Below are 19,282 nucleotides of genomic sequence, written 5' to 3' on the forward strand. Positions count from 1 at the left end.
TTCTGCTCATAATAAACACCTGCTCCCCATTCCTTAACCTTGTTCTATATCCTGGTAACTTATGTTTCATGTCTATGAGTTTACATGTTATAATTAGTTCTTATCAGTGAGACCATACAATATTTGTCCCTATGTGTCTGACTTATTTCACTTAATATAGTGCCCTCAAGGTTTCTTCTTCAACCTGTTTTATTTTTTAAGACAGTTTTGTTCACCCACCATACATTCTGACCTAGGTAAACAATCGATGGTCCTTGTATAAACATGTGTTCATGCATTCACCACTATCTATATAAGGATATTTCCATTTCTTCCACAAAGAAAGAGGGAGAGTCAAAGAAGGTGGAGAGACAAAAGAAAAAGAAAAAGAAAGAAAAGAAAAAAAATGACAGGTAAAAAGCAAGAAAAGGAAAGACAGAATTAAACTAACGTACAATAATAGAGTCATACAACATCACCAATGCCAAGAGTCCCATGCCTCTCCCTTATGTCCCCTCTTATAGGCATTTAGCCTTGGTATATTGCCTCTGTTACATTCAAGGAAGCATAATACCGTGTTTCTGTTGACTGTAGTTTCTAGTTTTTATTGATGTATTTTTTTTTCCCCAATACCACCCTATTTTTAACACCTTGCAAGATTGACATTCGTTTGTTCTCCCTCATGTAAAAGCATATTTGTACATTTTGTCACAATTGTTGAGCACTCTAGGTTTCACTGAGTTATACAGTCCCAGTCTTTATCATCCCTCTTTCCTTCTGGTGTCCCACATGCTCCTAACCTTCCTCTTTTAACCATACTCACAGTCATCTTTGTTCAGTGTACTTACTTTGTTATGCTACCATCACCCAAATCTGTGTTCCAAGCCTCTCACGTCTGTCTTTTCCTTTCTATCTCTGGTGCTCCCAGATACCTGTATCTGTATCTGTATCTGTTGTAGAGCAGGTATCTTGTTCATAAACTCTGTCATTGTCTGTTTGTCAGAGAATATTTTAAACTCTCCCTCATATTCGAAGGATAGTTTTGCCGGATATAGGATTCTTGGTTGGCAGCTTTTCTCTTTCAGTATCTTAAATATATCACCACACTTCCTTCTTGCCTCCATGATTTCTGCTGAGAAATCTGCACATAGTCTTATCAAGCTTCCTTTGAATGTGATGGATAGCTTTTCTCTTGCTGCTTTCAGGATTCTCTGTTTGTCTTTGATGTTTGATAATCTGATTATTAAGTGTCTTGGTATAGTTCTATTCAGATCTATTCTGTTTGGGGTATGCTGTACTTCTTGGATCTGTAATTTTATGTCTTTCGTAAGAGATGGGAAATTTTCATTGATTATTTCCTCTATTATTGCTTCTGCCCCTTTTCCCCTCTCTTCTCCATCTGGAACACCCATGACATATACATTCATGTGCTTCATGTTGTCATTCAGTTCCCTGAGACATTGCTCATATTTTTCCATTCTTTTCCATATGTGTTCTTTTGTGTATAGGTTTTCACGTGTCTTGTTCTCCAGTTCCTGAGTGTTTTGTTCTGCCTCTTGAGATCTGCTGTTATATGTCTCCATTGTGTTTTTCATCTCTTGTGTCGTGCCTTTCATTTCCATAGATTCTTCCAGTTGTTTTTTCAAACTTTTGATTTCTACCTTATATTTGCCCAGTATTTTCTTTATAGCCTTCATCTCTTTTGCCATATCTTCCCTGAACTTGTTGATTTGGTTTTTGATTTGATTTAGTATATTCCTTTGAAAATCTTTAATTGATTGTTTCCTTAAAGTGAAACAATATCTCAGCTGTATCTTAATTGAGGTGTAAGTTTGTTCCTTTGACTAGGCCATATTTTTGTTTTTCCTATTGTAATTTGTAGTTTTCTGTTGTCTAGGCATCTGGTTTCCTTGGTTACCCCAATCAGATTTTCCCAGACCAGAATGGGTTCAGGTCTCAGAATGGGGTTATATTCAAGGTGTATCTTAGAAGAATGACATACTTTCCTGTGAGGCCTCTAGCTGCTGTGCTTTTCCTAACCTGCCCAGAAGGTGGCACCTGTTAGCCTGTCGCTCCCGACTGGTGTAAGGAGGTATGGCCCCTTTAGTTTCTGTTTTGGCTGTTTTTCCCCCTGGTTCTGGGGTCTGAGTTCTGAAGGGCAGGCCAGCCCTAGAGCTGGGGCCCCACCTCCTTCCTCTTAGGGAAGATACACCCCCTATGTAGTTATCTTGAATTGGTGCTTCTCTTATCTCCACCCCTGTCTGGGTCAGAGTGCTGTGAACTGAAAGTGGCTGAGGCTTTCCCTACTGAGCCACTCAGGTTGAGAGAGAGAAAAAGGAAAGAAAGCCTCTTTTCAGAGCCAGTCCACGGCCCCCACTTTTGCTGGTCGGTCAGAGAGAGTCCCTGGTCTTTCTGGCTCTTTAAGGTCAGTTGTCTCTAAAAGCCTCTGTCTGCTTGTTAGGGGTTTTCTATATATATTAGCTTGTATTCAGCAGTCCACGTTTGTTAATTAAAACCCCAGTTGGAGCTGAGCTGAGCTATATTCACTGGCTCTGGGAATGCTGATTTCTCCTACAGCGAGGGCTTGCAGCTCAGCCTGCCATGGGGGGAGGGGACTCCTGGCACGTTCCGCAGTTTTTAATTACAGATTTTATGCTGTGATCTTAGCCATTCAACCCAATTCAGGTTGGTGTACGATGTGTGGACAGTCACAGTTGTCCCCCAGCAGTTGTTGCAGATTATTTACTAGTTGTTCCTGATTCTTTGTTAGTTGTTCCAGGGGACTAACTAAATTCCCCTCCTCTCTATGCCACCATCTTGCCCTTCCCTTGATTCCTTAAATATTTAATACTTAAGTATGTACCAAGAAATAAGGACTCCTTTTAAAAAGTTTTTTTAAGCAAACTTTATGCCATCTGAAACCTAAATTAATAATGTTCAAAATCTCCCCATTGCCTCATACATGTCTTGTTACGGTTGTTTTGCACAACTGTCCACATATTGCATTTAGTTAACGTCTTATGTTAAATCTCTTTTAAACTGTAAATTTCCCTTGCTTTTTCGCCCCTTGCTCTTTGCTTGCTGAAGAAACTAGAGTCTTTGTCTTATAAAACTTATTGTATTCTAGATTTTGCTAATTGAATCCCCTTGGTGGTATGTTTCTCTGTCCCCTGTATTTTTTTTGTAAATTGGTAGTTAGCTCTAGAGACTTAATCGGATTAAGTTTTCTTTTTTTTGGTAAGAATGAGCCACATGTGGGTGAGTCTGTGGTATTTCCTATTGCATAGACATTCCTATTGCATAGACATTTCTCCAAAGAAGATTTTCCTGCCTCCCTGGAATCAACTATTTCCTCAAGGAGTTCTGGTTTCTTATAGTGGGAAGTGGAATTTTAAAGAAAACAATCCGGATACTAAGAGTACTTAGTGCTACTGGGCTGGTCATTGCTTCTAGGTCTTCTCAAAGTGGATGATCCAGAAAACAAAAAAATCCAAAGGCAGTAAGAGAAAATATAGATACATTTAACTTACTACATTAAAAATAAGTCTTTTTTAACATGGTAAAAGAGAACCAAAAGCAAAGTAAAAAGATAAATGACAAACTTGGAAAAAATTAGTTGCAACTTACGACAAAAATGGTTTCTTATCCTGATAACAAGTATCTAAAAATTGGGAATGAAAGGAGCAAAAAATCTTATTAAAACATAGGCAAAAAAATATGACTAGCTTAATATATGTATGACGACACTTCACTGAAAAACAAATGCCAAAGGCCCTTAAACATTTAAGGGGGAAATATATATGTGTATGTCTGTGTATATAAAAGAAACAGGATAAACCAGAAACTAAGGAAAATGATTACTCATGGGGGATGGAGAAGAGAAAGATTGAGCGATCCACTTGATCATTTTGCTTTCAAATTTTAGCAGCTTTTTCTAAGTTGTTATTTAATTTTGTCTTATAGTTATGTAAAATGTTTACGTGGTTGCAGTCAAAATTATAAAGCAAAATGCTAGTCTAGTTTCTCTCTGTCTCCTGCGTCCTGTTCAGTGACTAGGATGTTCCTGGAAGAAACCCTGGAAGCTAGGCCTATGGGATTGTTCAAAGAGAATTTGGCTAAGTCTGGGTAGTTTCTGCCCCAACTGTTTTCCCTTGTCCCAGGCAGCAGCGACTAGTACATTCCCCTTTAAATATTTTTTATTTAACACCTCTCAGAGCCTCCTCAGCACTGGGAGAGATCTGAGTTAGGCTAGATAAAGGCAGACCCTTTGAACCAGTCCTCCAGGGAACCACCAGACAGGTCAAAACAGACAACCCCAGATCTTTGAGATGAGATCTGTTCTAGTCTCTCTGGTACCTAGTACTTGTGCTGGAAATGTGAGCTGTGGCTTTCAAGGCCACCATGATCTGAAGAGTGCAAGATAGGACTAGGGTAAGTTGAAATGCTGAAAAGCTCTCTCTCAGATTCTGCCCTTGTTTCTTGATTAAGTGTTTCCCTGGTTGTTGCAAACTTTGTTAGTTCCCAGAGCTTTGAGATTCTTAGATTCTTAGAGATTTTGCTAGTTTATTTGTTGTTTTTGTGGAGGGGCAAAATCTTGAAGATCCCTACTTCACCATTTTCACTGATACCCAGTTCTGTGAATTTTAATGTTTGAGAATAGTACTATCCTGATGACACTGGGAAAGGAGAGATGATAATGACAAGGCTGTGTTAAGAATAAGCTACTGGAAAGATATCTAATTAGAGATACATTGTAGACAATTGTATACTGGAGTTGAGGCAGAGGTCAGTGGTTGAGTTTGGGTTTTGGATTGGTAATTTTGAAGCTATGGAATTTACAAGTGAGTTAGTAGAAAGAAAAGGGACATGCTCTCAAGGCTTGAGCTTTGGAAAAAACCCTTAGTGCGTGTAATAAAACCTGTGAAATGGGCGCAATAAGGCTTTTCTTTTTTTTTGTTGTTCTTTAAAAAGTGGGAAAACCAGTTTTGGAATTTGGTAAAAGCTAACATTAATTTCTACTTGTGCCAGTTTCTTTGTCATCTTTTAAATTAATACATATTCTGTTGGATTATACTTCACAACTAGCTGCTATTGGTGGGGGGTTGAAAGAAGGAATGATTACAACAGCAGTGTTTCTTTGCTTAGTTTTTATCAGGGACTACTCTGTACTACTTTGCCCTTTATACTCACTTTGTACTAAAAGAAATAAGAAAGACCTGCCTAATCAGTGTCTTTTTTTTATGCTATCTTTCTTTCAATTACAGGCCTACAGCTATTCTATGAAAAGGCAGTGAGATGAAATTTTTATCAAAAATTCCAATGTATCTTGCCAGTTTCCAGGGTGGAATACCAGAGGCTTTAATTATCTGGAAATGTCAAATAATCTCTTAAAATTAAAAAGTATTTTTTGTAAATATCATATAAACTGAATTATTACCTCCTGGGAATTTCAAAATGCTTTCTCTCTAGTGACTTGTAAGTTATTTCTCTTTTAAAAATCAATCCATAATTAGACTGGAAAAGGAAGGATATGATCATGGACGTTTTAATTGCTCCCTAAGTGTATTTTACCAAGTAACAACATTTATTTTTAGTTGGAAAAGGAAGACAGTATACTACAGACTATATTATTGAAAGTAGAAACACCAAAAGCATTCCTGTAGCATATTGGTTTAGAATAACATTATCTATGTTATATTATCTAAGTTAATATTGTATCTATTAATGAAATTTAGAGAAATTTCTAAATTTAAAAGGAATTCAGTGTATAAGTAAATATTGAATCTTGTGAATATGTCTTCTTTAAAATATTCTTGTTCTTTTACTGCAGAAGGGTTAGTATAAAATCTTATACTATGTATATACACATGGAGATTGTTTGTGTGCCTTGGAACCTGGTTTCATGAAAAGGCCAGGGCAGTGAGGAAACTTGCTAAGGGATATAGGACCATGAACCATATGGAGTGCAGGATCTCCAATCCTCTGCATTTTCTTATTGTCTTAACATGACCTTATAAAACTATGAAATGGGAAAGGTGAGGATTAGAGGATCCTTCAGGTAGTGTTCCCTTTACTCAGTAGGCAGCATATCTTTAAGAACTGAAGCAATTCCAGCCTAATTAGTAACTGCCACATTCTTCTTGGATCTTGTAGTAACTAAGATTTTTAGTAGCTGAAGTGGTTCTGATCACACCTTGCTTAAAATTGTAGACTAGTAGTTGGACTGCCTTTGGAAATAAATCCTAAGGCACAGTTCAGCTGAGTGGAGTGTATATCAAATTTAACCATGTGTGCCTTGTGTGTCTTTTCATTTATTATGATAATTGAGAAGTGTTTGTAACGGAAATTTATAACTTTTAAATTTTGTGCAGGAAATTTTATAGTTAAACTGATTGAGGAACCTTTTAAAGATAGCTTCTTAAAGCTGTTTGAGAAGTTATATTTAAAAAGAATGGATAAGAGCTGTATATGAAATGGCAGATTTGTTTCACAATATAATCATTTTCCTTAAGCTGATACTACTCAAGTACAGTATAACATTTATGAAAAGTAAGCCAGAGCTTAAATTTGGGTTTGAGATCTAGTATATAGGCAGATGCATTTTAAATGATTAAAAATTATGTTTTCATATTTTTCAGTTTTGAGTTGATTTATGAATTGATCATCAGTAAATTTGCCAGATTTTTCTTTATTGTGATTAAGTCTAACACTTATACTTAATGTGGTGAAATCATTTACTGTAACATAATATGTAAATCTTTGTTTCTAGTAAATCTAGTCTAACATATTTGTCGATGCTAAATATGATATATGTAAAACTGTATATTGTAGAAAGTTTTTCTTAAATTAATGATATAGGTCTATTCTTTTTATCTTGAGATCATATTGAATACATTAAATTTCCATTTTAACATAATGAAAAAAGAGTTTACCAAGGAAAATAACTTTCTTCCAAGCCCTGAATATATTAATATTTTTGTGTTTTTTAAGTTTCTGAAATTTAAGATATACCAAAGTAGAATACAGTTACCAAAAATCCTGCTAAATAAGACTCTAAAGTTGCTTTAATTTTATGGTGATATTTTTTAAGAAACTAAAACTACGTGCAGCCCTGCCTGGATCAAGATGGTGGAGTGAAATGCTTCATAGCCCCGTCCCCCAACAGAAGCTTTAAACAACTGGCAAGAACTGACAGAAACATCTTTCCTAAGCTCAGGAAAACAGTTCAAGTACTGCAGTAACTGAATCAGGAAAAAGGCTACTTAAAAGCCCAGGACTGTGAGGAAACTTTCCTAGGGTAAAGAGGACACATGTGTCTGTGTAAATGGGAATTCTAAGCACCACATGTGCAAGCCCAAGACAAGATGCATGCACAGAAAGGACCAGGATTGCCCCATACATTGGCTTGGAGCTATTCTCTAAGCTTATTGTATAGATAAGCCCTGAAAGTGAGCACTTGCATAGGTCAGTCTGCATGGACTGGGCAAGGTGTTTCTGTTTTTCCTTTTTTTTTTTTTTTGTTAGCTCCTGGCATCTGAAGAAAGCTCGGTCGTAACACTAGCTAGGTACAAGCTTAACAGACACCCCAGAGTCTAAAATTCCAGCAATAACACTGTAAAATATCCAAATGCCCAGGTTTCAACAAAATGTTACAAAAGATACAAAGAAACAGGAAGTGATGGCCCAGGCAACGAAGAGTAAAGCATTAGAAACCATCAATGAGGAGGAACAGACCTGGGACATACTAGACAAAGACTTTTAAAAAATGGTCCTAAATATACTCAAAGAGCTGAAGGAAACCATGGACAAAGAACTAAAGGAAATCAGGAAAATGGTAGATGAACACAAAGAGAAGAAAATTATGAAAAGGAACCAAACATTGCTGAAGACCACAACTAAAATTAAAAATTCTCTGGAGGGGTTCAGTGGCAGGTTGGAGCTGGCAGAAGAAAGAATCAGAGAACTTGAAAAAGGAGACAGTTGAAATAATTCCATCTGAGGAGCAGAAGGAAGAAAGAATGAAGAAAAGTGAACAGAGCCTGAGGAACCTGTGGAACACCATCAAGCATACCAGTATACTCTTGTGGGAGTCCCAGACAGAGAAGAAAGGAGAGAAAGAGAGAGAATACTCAAAGAAATAATGGCCAAAAACTTTCCAAATTTAATAAAATACCTGATTACATGCATCCAATTATGCTCAATGTACTCCAAACAGGATAAATCCAAATAGACCCAAGCCATGGCGTTTTATGATCAAATGTCAAATGGCAGAGATAAAAAGAGTATTCTGAAAGCCACAAGAGAGAAGCAGCGTATCACATACAAGAGCGTCTTAATAAGATTAAGTTCTGTTTTCTCATTGGAAACCATGGAGGCAAGAAGGCAGTGTGGAATGATATATTTAAAGTACTGAAAGCAAAAAATTGCCAACCAAGAATTCTATGTCTGGCAAAATTGTCTGTCAGAAATGAAGGAGAGATTAAGACATTTCCAGATAAACAAAAACTGAGGGAATTCTTACCACTAGACTGCTAAAGAGAGTTCTGCAGGTTGAAAGGAAAGGACAACATAAAATAGATTAAAGCTGCAAGAAGAAATAAAGATCTCCAGTAGGGGTAATGGCATGGGCAAATATAAATGCCAGTACTACTATAGTTTTGGTTTGTAACTCCACCTTTTACTTCCTACAGGATCTAAAAGCAAGTGCATAAAATATAATAATACATCACTGGTTTTGGACTCATAATGTATAAACATGTAATTGTGACAAGAACTACATAAAGGTGGGGGAAAGGAGAAGTATGGGAGAATAGTTTGTGTATACTGTTGAATATAAGTTGGCCTCAAAGCAAATGAGAGTGTTATATATTTAGAATGTTAAATTTAAGCCCCAGTGTTGTGTTAAACATTACATAATGTTATGAAAGATAGAAAATGTTAATGAAAGATACAAAGAAACAATAAGCGATGGCCCAGGCAAAGGAGAAGAGTAAAGCATTAGAAACCACTGATAGGTTTCTATCTTCTGCATAAAGCACCTCTGCATACTGAAGTTCAGTGGTTGTCCTGAGGAAAAGCACTTGTGCAGATATCTGACTTGCAAGCTAAATTAACCACTTTTTTTCATTATAAACCATTTTTTTTTTTTTTTACCTGAAAGAAGAATTGAGAAACTATCATTTTCAGAGTTAGGTACTTGCAGACATTTTCTCAAAAATTTATGGAATGAACCTGTGACTTCAAGGAAAATAACTGACAGTATGTATAGCCAAAGATAAGATTTGAATCTCCAAAAGAAAACTAGAATTTTGGCAAACTTCTATCCACCACTGTAAGCATGACAGCTTCGAAAACTTTTAACATTTTTATGATTAGCTCAGTGGTGATATTAATGATATTTTGATGATGCACAATGAAATAAGTCAGCATTTGGAAGATCAGCATAACCCAGTGAATCAATATTTTTCAAATGCATGCTATTGCAGGATTATATATGGATAAAAGAATCATTGAAAGTACAAGAAAGAGCAATGTATTTTAATGTAATGGAGTAGGTAAAGTTTATTGATATAGTACATTGCTCTAACCTTTCAGAAACTACCATTTGTCCAGTTTTGGTGTAGCATCAAAGGATAATATCCATAGTTATCATAAAAAGCTATTACTCCTCTGTTTTCCAATTAACATTTGTCTGTGAGGCTAGAGTTTCTCCATATACTTCAACCAAAATTATGTATCATGACAGATTGAATGCAGCAGATATGAGAATCCAGCTGTCTTTAGTAAGCTGGCCACTAAAGAGATTTGTGAAATGTAAAACAAAACAATGCCACTCTTCTCACGTTTTTTTTTTAATAAAATTATTTTTCATACAAATATGCTGTTATATTATGAATTTGAGTTGATGAGTTTATTTAGTTTGTAAGTTTATTATTTCATGAATATTTAAGAAGTAAGTTTTAATTTCTAACATGGTAAATATTGATAGGTATAATCCACATAAACAAAAGCTCTTCCTTTTAAAGAGCATAAAGGATTTCTGGGACTCAGAAGTTTGAGAAACACTGAACAGAGATGTAACCTTTGAAAATGTCATCAATACAAGATATTGAAAGTAGTGTGGCAGGTCCTATAAAGTGAAAATACCAAAATCTTAAGTTGTAGGTCCTTATAAAATTTAGAAACAAGTAGGTATGGTTAAGATTAGGCATTTGACAGTGTGTCTGTAATACTCTGGGAGAGTGGTTCCTGGTAAGGTTAAACAACTTTCATTTATTTATCATTAAGGTGATAGTCAATGAGCACATTCTAGTGGGGAAACAAAATAATTTCAGATTAGGATAAGTACAGAGCAGGAAATTTAGGATTCTGAGAAAGAGTAGCAGGCCTGACCCACTGCACATAGGTGAGTCAGGAAGGCCTCTCCGAGGAAGGGACAGGTAAGCTGACACCTGAGAGATGAGAAGGAGCCAGTGTGAGTACAGTATTCCAGGCAAGGGGATGCATACTCACAAAGACACCCATCAAGAGAATTCTACAGTGTTTATAACCTGGATACAAATACCAATCTCATTTAATTCACAACAGTCCTGTGAGGTATACAGTGCAGATATCATTACTGTTCTGTAAACTTTTGGTAGTTCTGGTTAATAAAGATGTCCAGTTAGTTAGAATGCTGGATAACACAGTTTTCACATTTTTTCAATGCACTATGTTGGTGGATCATAGTATTATAGATTTAATTCTATATAACATAACAAAGTATTATAAAACATTGATGCAAGTTATATCACTAAAGGGTAAATTAAAGTTGCTTTATAACATATAAAATGTGTAAATAGTCCAGTTACCTCAGTAATTTTTGCAGTGAGTGAGAAACTATTTTTAAAATTAGTTTTACAAATATAATTTTAGATAGTGAAGAGTTGCCTTTAAGTAAAATGAGTTATGCAATAATGTTTACCTTCAATGCAATGCTATCATTATTAAGCTATTCAGAACTTTTGGATGAGTTTCATGAAAAAGAATGTGCTTGTTTATTTGCACTGGCTACTCGTTTTTGACATGATGTATTTGATTTGCATGTGTCTAATGTAAAGGACACACAGTGTTCATAGTAGACAAGTATAAAGAATATTTGTAAAACAGGTCTTTCCTGACATTTTCCTAACACTTCCCTAGCCAGGGACCTTCCATTTTTTTGTTTTTGTTCTCTTTTTTCCTACTGCTGTAAGTTGCTCGAGTCTCAGGTGATTCCTGAGTCTGGTTTGCTTCTCTGGGCAGAGGAACCTGGGAAGCTTGATTCCAGAGAGGCCCGGCTTCATGGTCACCTGAGAAATATACGTATCAGTGACACTAGTGTTACTTTCCATTCTTGTTTGTTTGTGTTCTGTGAAGTGGTATGATGTATTATAAGTGCTTGGCTAAGAAAATAGTAGGTTATTATTTAATGATGCTTTTTGTTATAAAAATAGATAATCTATTATCAGTGACCTGGAAATCATAAACCTGACCAGAGTGTCAAGAAGTCAAATTTATATCATTGTCAATATACATTCCGTTTTTTTCCTGTAATATAAAATATTCTGTATCAATGACTTGGGCAGCTGTGCTTCAAATCCCCAAGCTGTATTTGAATTTAGTTATTGTAATTTAGGTAACTGAATTTCAGTTTTCTTATGGAGGGAGAGGTGGTTATTTTTACTCCTTGAGGACGCATGGCATTTTTAATCAGTTCTCTAGGGAAAACTTGGCTAACTGCTCCAAACTTAAATTTGTTGGTTCACTGTTGCTAAATAGAATCTTACAATAATTGAATAATTTTGTAAGAAAGGTAACTTTTTTCTTCGAGATCTAGTAGTAGTCTTTAGGAGATTATATTGAAGGAGTAAAAATAATTTAATTTGCCAAGGCTCTGAAAAATTACTATAATTTTAGCTTTCCAGGAAATTGTGAGCAGGGCAAAATGGCATGTGCCTATATTGTAAGGGAATTTATAATATGATTTATGTAATTCATAAGAAAGATGGGCTTCCTCAGATTAACTCTGATTATATTATGTGGAAAAATCATGGTAACATTTTATGTTAAATCATGTATCTTTAATGTTACCAAGGAAACTTTGCAGTTAAAATATAAAATAAAATAAATTTATTTAAAATAAATTTAATAGCACAGAAGTTACATAGCTAGGTATTTTCTTGAATTACACTCTAATAAGTTGATGAGTACCTTAATAATGGTATGTTCATAAAATGTTTTAAACCAATTGGTTTCACTTTTAAAGGGAACCTGTGATACATGCTTTTCTAAATATGAATATCCTTTAGTTAAGCGACAGTTAATCTTTTTATTTACAAAGTTTGGCAGTTTGGATTTTTATAATATTGTGGTTTCTTAAGATAAAAATGTTTCTAACTTAAAAATGTTGATGGGATATAAGTTTATTGGGCTACTTAGTTGCAATTTTGTTTTAAAGAACAAAGAAGGACAAATCAGTCAATAGATAATTAAACAAAATAATGAAATCTTGAGTTTTATTTTATTAATCTTTATAGACAAATTAATTATTTACAGTAGATAAATTGATTTGGTCTCTGCTATCAGGACAAATCATGAAAAACCAGCACTATAACAATTCTGTGCTCTCTTTCCCTTCCATTAATAACAAATACTATTCATTATAAAAGATCAAAATATTACAGAGGTGAGAGGTGTTCAGAACAAAATATGAAATGCTATCTCCCAAACGTTATGGGCATCCTTCAGCCTCCTTTCTACTTACATATGTAAATATATAAATGTTTTATTCCATCTATGAATCTGTATATTTTAAAACAAAGAAATGATACCATTTACATACTTTTCTACAAGTTGCTTTTTTCACTTGTCTTGGAGAGCCTTTTTTTTTTTCCTTAGAACAGTAAATGCCTTTATTACATGAGCTAGGATGGGAGGGAGGAATTATTTGCCTTTCTGGGCCTTGATTTTCCTCAGCTAAAATTCCAGCTTCTTGCCCTCTAACACACAGCCATCTGTTCGGCCACACTGGCCTGGCCTCGAAGCGATGCACACATGAAGCTTGCCCAGCTGGAACTAACTGCTTTTTAGAAGACTGCTGATCTTGGCATTCTTTTTCCTTTCATCACATTTCTTCTGAAATTTCTTTGATTGTTTTTTGTTTAAAATCTCTTTCTCTTCAGGAGTCTGCTTGGTCTCCTTCTTGTGGTGCAGGGGCAGAGCATAGTGGGACTTGTACCACTGCTGCTACGGTGTGCTGTCAGTGAGCACAATACAGTTCCTCACGAGGGTCTTGGTATGCAGCGGCTCATTATTGGATACATTGTAGACCACATTGATGATCCTTGTTTTGCGAGTACGACACGTAGAACCCCAGGAGTTCCCCACATCCAGCCTCAGGGCACAGTTTTTCTTGTTGCCTCCTTGTACCTGAACTGTGTGTATGCCACGGGGGCCAATCTTAGCATTGTCAGCGGGCGTCCTAGCTCTTACTTCCACTTCTTGTGGTAGGGCTTTCCCTTGCCCCTGGTCTTGTGGTGCTTCTGCCTGTTGTCCTGGGAGATGCCCATTATATGGCACTGGCTGGAAAGAGCTTGGAAAGCTTTTTATATCAGTACATGATGTTTGGCTTTATTCTTTTAACTGTTGCATAATATTCTATAGTATAGATGTATCATAGTTAATACTACCAATCTTTATACCTCTTTATATATACATGTGACTATTTGTTTAAGATACATGTGTCCAGTAGCTTTTTTTTGGCCTGGTATTCCTGTTACTCACACTTAAAGTCTCAATTAACTGGAAATCTATAGATTTATTTTCTTGATTTTTGACTTTCTGTGATACTGCCACCTTTATCCTCTATTCAAATCCCATTTTCTCTTGTCAACCCTGTTCCTTTCTGGCATCTTTAAAAAATTGTGGCCTAGATTTGTTCATAAGATGGTATCGATTTAAATTTTGGTATGCCGATTGTCTAAGGAATTGTATTCCACTTAGATTCCACCTTGTGGGACAAGCAGCACAAATCCAGTGATTCACATTGTGAGTAGGAAAGCTAATTTAAAGGCATATGGATAGAATTAAATCAGGGTACACCAGTCATATGCTGAAGTGGCAATTATGAGAAATCCTATTTTTTGGTGAGGAAATATCTATGGAACCTTTTAAAAAGTGACTTTGGTATATTATCTTAGATTAAAAAAATGTGTATGGCTTAAAAATTATAATAATGCTAAGGTCTTTAAGAAACTTTTCCAAAAATGAAAAGAAGAAAAATGGATGGTTTGTCTAGACTTTCTTCATTAAACAACATTAGTGTGTTCTCTAATGAACACTCGCTAGAGAAGGGGAAACCTAGTGAAACGGTTAATTGGCAGCAGGACAGAATGAGGATCAAACAAGATTTATTAACATTAAGAACTAAAAGGGATAAAACTTTATTATCCAGGTAATCATAATGATGTAATTTAAAAATCAGTCCCAGGATTGAGAAAAGATATCCTTATACTTAACAAGTTTTCTTCTTTGGACCTTGATGAATCCAAAAGGAAATTATTTGAAAAGTATTTCTAGAAGTTGAGATGGCAAACAACAGACAATATTTGAATGAGTAAAGTACAGTTTGCTTTTTTCTTTGACAATCCTTAAAAATAAATTTGAATTTAGCAGTGAAGACACTTGGTATGTTTCACTCATTAAAATAAAAAGAATTGAGAGCTATCATTTTTAGTTTGATTTAAATTAGATTTATAATTGAAGACAGGAGAATGAACTTAGTGAACTTTGAGACCCACTTTTAAGCCTGTAAGATTAATGACCCCCTTTGAAAATCTGATAAAAGCTGTGGTCCCAGAAATACGTGCTGTATTCTTGTGTACATATACTTACCCATATAATTTTGAGTAGCTATGCATACTTCTGGAGCCCATCCATGCCCTCCTTCCCAGGATCTTCAGGTAAGAACTTTGCTTTAAGCCTGTAAAAACTCTTAAAGTGTTAAAAATAAGATACATTTGTAATTATGATCAAACAGTTAGAGACACAACTATATTGTTTGTATCTTCTCCAAATCAGAAAATCCAGGGATGGAGAAAAAAGGTGAATTGGAATTTGAATTATTCAAGCCCTCAACATTAAATAAATGAACATAGATCTTTTAACTTTAGAGCTATAAGCTACATTTTTCTTTTTCTTTTTCTTTTTACTAGGCATATGCAGCAATGCTATGGCAACAAGCTAACGAAAGCAGACACAAATCATATGAAAAAGCATGTTTTGGAACTGCCCTCCCAGCAGAAAAACTGAATGACTTTCGTGATGAACAGATTGGACAGTTGCATGAGTTAATGCAAGAAGCTACTAAGCCCAGTAGGCAATTTAGTATTACTGAGTCTACCAAACCAGAATTTTAGTCTATACAATAAAGTGTAGCAAAGCATTTTAAATTGCAGGCTCCTTATTTTAACTACCAGTGTTGTGTTGTGTTTGGTTTGGTTTTAAATTCATTTTATCAGCTTTTAGGCTTTAAGAATGCCTGGTATTAATGAAGTATTCTTTAATTTTTGGATATTATGAATGCTCTGCTCTATTGGGTTGGTATCACTAGTAGAAAGTTGAAAAACTACATTATTGGGGTAACAGTTGTGCTGGTTTGAATGTATTATGTCCCCCAGAAAAAGCCGTACTCTTTGATGCAATCTTGTGGGGCAGACATATTAGTGGGGATTAAGTTGGAACATTTGGATTAGGGTGTTTGCATGGAAATGTGCCCCACCCAACTGTAGGTGATAACTCTGATGAGATAATTCCCATGGAGGCATGGCCCCACCCATTCAGGGTGGGCCTTGATCAGTGGAGCCATATAAATGAGCTGACAAACAGAAGGAACGCAGTGCAGCTGTGAGTGATGTTTTGAAGAGGAGCTACAGCCAAGAGGGACACTTTGAAGAAAGCGCAGGAGCTGCAGATGAGAGACAGTTTGAAGACAACCATTGAAAGCAGACTCTTCCTCTGGAGAAGCTGAGAGAGGACAAATATCCCAAGTGCAACTAAGGGTGACATTTTTGAGGAACTGCAGCCTAGAGAGGAACATCCTGAGAGAAAGCCATTTTGGAACCAGAGCTTTGGAGCAGACGCCAGCCACGTGCCTTCCCAGGTAACAGATTTTCCAGACACCATTGGCCATCCTCCAGTGAAGGTACCCGATTGCTGATGTGTTACGTTGGACACTTGATGGCCTTAAGACTGTAACTGTGTAACCAAATAAATCCTCTTTTATAAAAGCCAGTCCATTTCTGGTGTTTTGCATTCCAGCAGCATTAGCAAACAAAACATTTTGGTAGTGAGAGTGGGGTGCTTTTGCTGCGGTGTTTGCAAATACCAAACATGTTGGAGTGGCTTTTTAAATGGATAAGGGGAAGATTCTGGAAGAATTGTGAGGCGCTTGATAGAAAAGGCCTAAACTGCTTTGAAGAGATTGTTTGTGGAAATATGGACTCTAAAGATACTTCTGATGAGGACTTGAACAGAAATGATGAATGTGTTGTTGTGAACTGGAAGAAAGGTGATCCTTGTTTTAAAGTGGCAGAGAATTTGGCAAAATTGAGTCCTGGTGTCAGATGGAAGGAAGAATTTGAAAACGACAACCTGGAATACTTAGCTGAGGAGCTTCAGACTACGTGTGGAGGATGTACCCTGGCTTCTCCTTGCAGCTTAAAGTACAATGTGAGCGGAGAGAGAGAAACTTAGAACTGAACTCTTGGGTTCAAAGAAACCAGAAGCTGATGGCTTGGAAAATTCCAGGCTTCCAGGGGGTGGAATCCCAGAAGCTACAGCCCAATGTGAGGATGTAACCAAATGTGGAACTCAGCCGCCATTTCAGTACAAGCCAAGATTGGAAAAGGAGTTAAGCAGAAAGGATTTGTGGAAAGTCCAAAGGGCTTTGACCCCTGTGTACTTCATGTGAAGCCAACAGAATTTTTGCAAGATCTTTGTAGACAGAGCTGTTGCCAGTCTGGACTGGAGGAGACAGACAATGAACAAATTGAAGGAAAAATTTCTTCAAAGACAGAGCCATGGAGGTTGAGGTCTGGAGTCAAGAGGCCTTGGGCTGGGAGAGCGGAGCAGCCCACATGCATGGAAAGGGTGAGTTTGCCCTGGAGGTCGAGGGCGGGCCTTCCACCTCGATGCTCCAGAAGAGTTTTGCCACCCCAGGTCCCAAAGCAGGAGGAGCACACTCCCAGGGAATTGGGGAGAGCCTGGCTGCCATGCCACTGTTCTGAAGGGGATGAGTGTGTGCCCCAGAGATGGAAGGGAATCCAGGTGCTACCCCGATGTTTGAGGAGTGTGGGGCCAAGAAGGTGGTCTCCCCAGTGTGTGGATATGTTGGAGAACTCACCCCAGCATTTGGAGAGGAAAGGGCTGCTGAAAAGGCCCTTAGGAAGGGTTAGACTCCCACTCTCTCAAGCCCCAAGGATACAACTTCATTGTGTTAATGACTCTCAGACTTTGAAATCTAATGGAGTTTGTCCTTGCAGGTTTTAGGAACTGCATTGGTCCTGTGAACCCTGTTTTCCTTAAGGATTCTTCTTAAGGCGTTGAGAATGTTTATCCTATGAATGCCCCTCCTTTGTATATTGGAAGCACATAACTTGTTCTAAGTTCACAGATCCACAGCTAAAGGAGAATTATGCCTTAGGACCAACCATGCCTATAGTTGATTTTGATGGAATCTTGTACTTAACTATTGTTACTGAAATGATTTAGGTTTTTGTGATATTGTGATGGGATGAATGTATTTTGTATTTAGAAAGAATATGCTTTTCTGAGGTCCAGGGGGTGGAATGTGCTAGTTTGAATGTATTATGTCCCCCAGAAAAAGCCATATTCTTTGATGCAATCTTGTGGGGCAGACATATTAGTGGAGATTAAGTTGGAACATTTGGATTAGGTGGTTTGCATGGAAATGCGCCCCACCCAACTGTAGGTGATAACTCTGATGAGATAATTTCCATGGAGGCTTGGCCCCGCCCATTCAGGGTGGCCATGATCAGTGGAGCCATATAAATGAGCTGACAAACAGAAGGAATGCAGTGCAGCTGTGAGTGACGTTTTGAAGAGGAGCTACAGCTACGAGGGACACTTTGAAGAAAGCACAGGAACTGCGGATGAGAGACAGTTTGAAGACAGCCGTTGAAAGCAGACTCTTCCTCTGGAGAAGCTGAGAGAGGACAAATACCCCAAGTGCAACTAAGAGTGACATTTTTGAGGAACTGCAGCCTAGAGAGGAACGTCCTGGGAGAAAGCCATTTTGGAACCAGCATTAGCAAACTAAAACAACAATATTACTGGATGAGATTTGATTTTTGAACTAAATAAGAAAGAATGATTCTAAAATGGTTCCAAAATTCTGGAATTTTGCTGATAAGCTTTTTAAATATGTAAATTTATTTTTAATGTCACTCCTGTGCGATTTTTCTGTAGCTTTGCCGGATAAGGATGTCATGATAATGATAGATATGGAATTTCAACAAGATTATTATTTAAATCCATTATAATTGCAATTCTAAGTTTCATAATTTCTACTCTAATAAAACATATATGATTATTCTTTTGAAAATCCTCTTACTGAGTCATTGTTTATTCACAATGACATGTTAAAGAGAAACTTTAAGATTCAGCATTATGCTATCACTGTATAGTATATCATACAAAGGTAAAATACATTTCTACAGTGTTTGTTAATAAGGAATGTCCTCTTTAGTAATTTTTACTTACCCTGAGAATCTCATTTATTGCCTAATGGTTGGAGAAGTAAAAATGCTTTTATAGATTTTTCTGACACGTTGATTTATAAGCTAAAAAATCATAAAGTAAACCCATTCACATCATAAAAAGTTTATTATGAATTTTAGAAGATATAGTAGGGTAAAATGATTCGTGTCTTTAGTTATGGATGTTTACTCAAATTCTGAAACTAGCATTTTTCAGATGCAGTTGCATTAAGTCAGCGCTTTAAAAACAGGTTAACTCTGTCTAATTTTGCTATCTCACAAGTGCTCTCTGTGTATGACTGCCAGGCATTCAGTCCTTTCTTTCATCTTTTCTTTGAGTCAGTATTTCAGTTGATCAGTTGGTCTTTTTCTCTTTGAAATATAGGCAATCAGCCAATCAATAATTAATCTAATGTCTACATTATAATAGACTCCAGGGATACAGGAATGAATAAGTAAAGCCCCGTCCTCAAGAAGTTTAAAATCTAGTTGTGCATTCAGGAACC

The 19,282-nt window shown here is 36.6% G+C and overlaps 1 protein-coding gene and 1 pseudogene across 1 annotated transcript in view; one reads left to right on the plus strand and one right to left on the minus strand.

Annotated features, from left to right (window-relative positions):
- SDHAF3 (succinate dehydrogenase complex assembly factor 3) overlaps positions 1-15,449 on the plus strand; it is a 70,514-nt gene extending 55,065 nt beyond the window's left edge. Inside the window, exon 2 of the mRNA XM_037837497.1 lies at positions 15,213-15,449. Coding sequence (XP_037693425.1) covers positions 15,213-15,416 — 204 coding nt within the window. The 3' untranslated portion in view covers positions 15,417-15,449. The remainder of the gene's footprint in view (positions 1-15,212) is intronic.
- Positions 12,943-13,568, minus strand: LOC119534961 (annotated as a pseudogene).
- Positions 15,450-19,282: the final 3,833 nt, after the last annotated feature.

Source organism: Choloepus didactylus, chromosome 5, assembly GCF_015220235.1.
Source record: "Choloepus didactylus isolate mChoDid1 chromosome 5, mChoDid1.pri, whole genome shotgun sequence".
Taxonomy (NCBI): Eukaryota; Metazoa; Chordata; class Mammalia; order Pilosa; family Megalonychidae; genus Choloepus; species Choloepus didactylus.